At 45.8% G+C, this 5,000-nt stretch overlaps 1 protein-coding gene across 1 annotated transcript in view; it reads left to right on the top strand.

The window, feature by feature from the left end:
- Positions 1-5,000, top strand: part of myb (v-myb avian myeloblastosis viral oncogene homolog) — a gene marked incomplete at both ends in the record, with an annotated part of 10,116 nt that overhangs the window by 4,514 nt on the left and 602 nt on the right. Inside the window, 9 exons of the mRNA XM_080549571.1 lie at positions 190-418; positions 1,063-1,131; positions 1,356-1,460; positions 2,147-2,413; positions 2,750-2,944; positions 3,366-3,505; positions 3,710-3,821; positions 4,244-4,360; positions 4,776-4,874. Coding sequence (XP_080405697.1) covers positions 190-418; positions 1,063-1,131; positions 1,356-1,460; positions 2,147-2,413; positions 2,750-2,944; positions 3,366-3,505; positions 3,710-3,821; positions 4,244-4,360; positions 4,776-4,874 — 1,333 coding nt within the window. The remainder of the gene's footprint in view (positions 1-189; positions 419-1,062; positions 1,132-1,355; positions 1,461-2,146; positions 2,414-2,749; positions 2,945-3,365; positions 3,506-3,709; positions 3,822-4,243; positions 4,361-4,775; positions 4,875-5,000) is intronic.

The following is a 5,000-nucleotide window of genomic DNA, read 5'->3' as shown; positions in this document are numbered from 1 at the left end:
ACTGTGTGTGTGTGTGTGTGTGTGTTTGCGTGTGTGTGTGAGTGTGTGTGTGTGTGTGTGTGTGTGTGTGTGCGTGCGTGCGCGACATGTCTGCATGTGTGTGCCTATGAGATTGTGGGTGTGTGTGGGTGTTAATGTGTGTATGAGTCCTGTAACCATACTGTGTGTGTTTTTTTTTTTATTGCCCAGGACTGATAATGCTATCAAGAACCACTGGAACTCGACCATGAGGCGCAAGGTGGAGCAGGAGGGTTATCTCCAGCAGGCCGGCAAGTCCGGCCCCCTCTCCATGGCGGGATACAAGGCCAACCACATGATGGGCTTCTCCCACCACCACCACTCCCACAGCGGTCCTGTCCCGCCACTGTCACCCCTCACCAACTCCAACTACCCCTGCTACGTCTCCGATACACACCGAGTGAGTTCACGTAGATATTGAAGCCTTTTCTCGCAAGGCCTTGGAAAGCAGGTGTCAAAGCACTTTACATTGTATTGCGTACTGCATTTACATGTTAACTTACCCGTCTCTCATATGAGCCAGACGTGGGTGGACAGGCATTTGTAAAAACAGAATGTGTGCTTGATTTAGCTTGTCAGGCACTGGAATAGTCTCAGAAATGCATACACCGCATGCAAGGCTAGCTAAATCAAGCACACCTCAAACACATGTATTTTGCTCAGGTCTGATGTGAGCACATGATGTAGGCTCAAGAGTATAGCATCACTATTATTATTATAACATGGTATTAGCCTCATCGCAATAACATTAGCTTCATCTTTTTAGTTTGTTGGGTACATCTCATTTGAGTTGGAAGCTCTTGAAAAGACACAGAACAACAACAGTGATTCTGTTTGACTATATTATATGTGACAGCAGCTGGGGAAACCGGGTAACAAGTCGCCAACCAATCAAAATGTTTAAAAAATGTTCAGAATAAAAGTCCAAACGGTCCGTCGGTTGGCGACTTGTTCATGGTTTCACCAGCTGCTGTCACATATTTGACTATATTTTATATATATTTGACTGTATTTGTCTAACCTGTTTCCCTATTGTCTGTGCAGGTGCCCTTTCCCTTGGCGTTGCACGTGAACCTCATCAACATTCCACAGCACGGCACAGCTGCTATACAGGTGAGCCAGACAGCCCAGGGAAAGGTTTCGATTGGCCATTAAATTTGCCGCTACTGATCACATAAGCTACTGATCACATAAAACACAAGGGTCATTTCAAAAGTAAGGGAATTACAGTATGATGGAATAGGTGATAAACTAAATCACTTTGTATCTGTGTTTTCTCTCTCTCTCTCTCTTTCGATCGACCCCCCTCCCCCATCTCTCCCTTTTCTCCATCACAGAGACACTATAGTGAGGAGGACCCAGAGAAAGAGAAGAGGGTAAAAGAGATTGAGCTGCTGCTGATGTCAACAGAGAATGAACTGAGGGGCCAGTCCACACTACCGGTGAGTGTGTGTGTGTGTGTGTGTGTGTGTGTGTGTGTGTGTGTCTGTATGTGTGTCTGTGTGTCTGTATGTGTGTCTGTGTATCTGTATGTGTATCTGTGTGTCTGTATGTGTGTCTGTGTATCTGTATGTGTGTCTGTGTGTCTGTATGTGTGTCTTTGTGTGTGTCTCTGTCTTTGTGCACATGTGTGAGTATTTGCCTCCATTAGAATTAGGTAATGCTCTGTTGATTAACTTTATCACCAGACCTGTTTATCAGTGAAACCCCAGTGTGCGTGTGTGTGTGTGTGTGTGTGTGTCTTCACTGACCCTGTCTTTGAGGGTAGTGGAGGACAGTGTGTGTGTGTGTGTGTGTGTGTGTGTGTGTGAATGTGTGTGTGTGTGTGTGTGTGTGTGTGTGTGTGTGTGTGTGTCTGTGGAGGAAACATCTGGGGGTCCGTTTCAGCTCCCGCAGCAGAAGTGGTGAAATTGTCACCTTATCTTACTGTGTGTGTGACCCCTTGTGCAACCCCCCCTCCCCCCTCCTACCCACTACCACAGCCACCCTCCTGCCAACTTAAGACTCAAGTTCCCTTTCTCTCCCTTCTTCTCACTCTCTTTCTCTCTCTTTCTCTCTCTTCTCTCTCTCTCTCTCTCTCTCTCTCTCTCTCTCTCTCTCTCTCTCTCGTTCTTTCTCTCTCTCTCAGATCATACCCTCGTTTCCATGCTGGGTCACCCAGGGGTCTTTGACTGACTCCGAGGACGTGGTCTCCTGTCACCACCACCAGGCCGCCGCCCCGCCCAACGACCAGGGGTGCCTCCCAGAGGAGAGCGCCTCGTCATTACGCAGCATGGGGGACATCGCCCACGGAAACAGCAACAATAATAATAACAGCAACAACAACAACAACAGCCACCACAGCAGCCCCCCCCTTTCCAACCTCCCAGAGTTCATGGAGTCCGTCATCGACTCGGTAAGATTTCGGTGTGTGTGTGTGTGTGTGTGTGTGTGTTTGCGTGTGCGTGTATGTGTATGTGTGAGAGTGTCATTAAGTAAAGTGCTGAAATGGAGAGGGAAAGATGCTCATGCTTCTTTTGGTGGTGGTTTGCGCTTGTTATATTGGACCCCATACATTTCTACTTATCACAAAGACACAATTATTTGGTGTAGCCACCTAGTAAATAAGTCTTGAAGATAAAGCATTATGCTCTTACATAAAAGGCCACTGGCTACAAATGCTACAAAAAGTAGCATAGATTTGACCCAATGTTGGGCCTTGATTGCTTTGTTGCTCCCACCCTTTTCTCAGAGCCTCTCCTCATTGGATGAGGCCACCACCAGCAGGCTATGTGATAGGAGCTTGTGCTCAACGGACAGGGGCTCGCCCAATCAGGGCTCACGGACCAGGCACAGTGGAGACAGAGCTGTGTTTTCATTGGCCCGTTTCGTCTGCTCCACACCCAAGCATTCCCCAATCAGAAACCTGCCCTTTTCGCCCTCGCAGGTAGCTAAGCGACAGCCGAATTAAATTAGACTGCTACCAATCATCAACCATTATGATTACATCACCTAATCGATCATTCAGCCATTCTGAGGACGTCTAATCACTCTCACTCTCTCTCTCTCTCTCTCTCTCTCTCTCTCTCTCTCTCTCTCTCTCTCTCTCTCTCTCTCTCTCTCTCTCACTTTACTCAATCACCAAGTCTGTATTCTTCAGACCAGATTTTGATCTAACCACACTTTCGATCATGCATTGATTTAAACCTTTGTGTGTGTGTGTGTGTGTGTGTGTGTGTGTGTGTGTGTGTGTGTGTGTCAGTGTGTTTCTGTAAATATTTGAAAGTGTTCATATCCCCACTTTTGGTATGCCTTTGGTATACTCATGACAGAATCATATTGATTGGTTCTCATGCTTTATCCCGCAGTTTCTCAACCAATCGACGAGCTCAGAACACTCCGACAGCGACAGCCTATCAATGAACTCGCCCATAGGCTCCCAGAAACCCCTGCTCTCCACGCCTCTACATCGTGACCACACCCTCAGGCCCCAGAAAGAGAACGACATGTAAGTTATAACATGTACATATATATATTGTTTTAATTATTATTATTATTATTATTATTATGTTTTTGTTATTCTTGTAGGTGTTCATCACACACCACATCACAACTATGCAAAGCTCACCCTATCTCCCTCTCTCTCTCTCTCTCTCTCTCCCTCTCTCTCTCTCTCTCTCTCTCTCTCTCTCTCTCTCTCCCTCTCTCTCAGGTTCAGGACTCCTATCATCAGGCGCTCTATCCTGGAGTTGTCTCCTCGCACTCCCACTCCCTTCAGGTCCATACTAGCCCAAGACGCCAAATTTGGACCTCTCAAACTACTGGTGAGTACACACACATTTAACAAAACTGAGAGAATCTGCATACATTTGAGATGTATCCTTCTGCTAAACTTGTTGTCAGACCTTCACCAGAGAGAGAAACACATCAGTGTACCTGTACTTAAATACCTTATATTATAATTATTCTTAATGTACTATTTATATAGTCTGTGTTAAAGTCTATCATCCTTGAACTAGGTCCCTTTACCCTAAGTGACTTAATTAACTTAATTCATGATGCAATATGTTTCAATATTTATGTATATACATGAGTATACATGAGTATACACTATATAATATATAGTGTATACTCATGAACATACATAATGATATATATTCTAATGTTAATATATAAAGCAAGCTGAACTACATTAGAAGGGGGTTTCTAGTTATAGAGTAAATGGGAATCTCTGGTCTTTTCCCAGAATTCCTCTCTGAACCAGGAGATGGTGGAGTCCATTAAGCAGGAGCCGATGGATTGTGCTGTCTCAGCAGGGGCGTCACCTGATCACCAGCCCCCTCTAAAAAAGATCAAACAAGAGGTACTTTCCAGCCTCCCCTCCCCCTCCCTCCCCACACACAAACACGCACACGTGCACACACACACACACACACACACACACACACACACACACACACACAAACACGCACACGCACACACACACACACACACACACACACACACACACACACACACACATACACACATAGTCATGAGAGTTGAAGAAACATAAAGCTCAGATATTTAAAGTGACCCTAACCCTTGTTTAGACCATGATCAGTAGTTGTATTAACCGTGCTTTGACCATAAGGTTAATGTGAGGTGTGTACACGTTGTACTTTGTGTTTGGTTGCTTGGTTGTTTTTGACGCTGTGTTTTTGAACATGCGGTTGTGTGTAGTGTATGTGATTGGGTTCTTTAACCGTGCTCTGACCGTGTGGTTGCTGTGGTCACAGGTGGAGTCTCCGTGTGAGAGGAGCCCCTGTATGCAGTGGGAGGGGCAGGACCTCCACGCCCAGCTCTTCTCCCCCTCAGGTCCCGCCCAGGAAGTACCGGTGAGTGACCTTTCACCTTTGAACCACTCCCTCACCTCGTGACCTTATATTCTCACATGACCAGGGAGAACGACCATCAGTTTTTTTTAAAACAACATCTGAAAAAAACAACTAAGAACCAAGTCA

The sequence above is a fragment of the Nansenia antarctica genome (assembly GCF_963989245.1).
Source record: "Nansenia antarctica genome assembly, chromosome: 1".
Taxonomy (NCBI): Eukaryota; Metazoa; Chordata; class Actinopteri; order Argentiniformes; family Microstomatidae; genus Nansenia; species Nansenia antarctica.
This window is presented reverse-complemented; position numbering and strand designations above follow the sequence as displayed.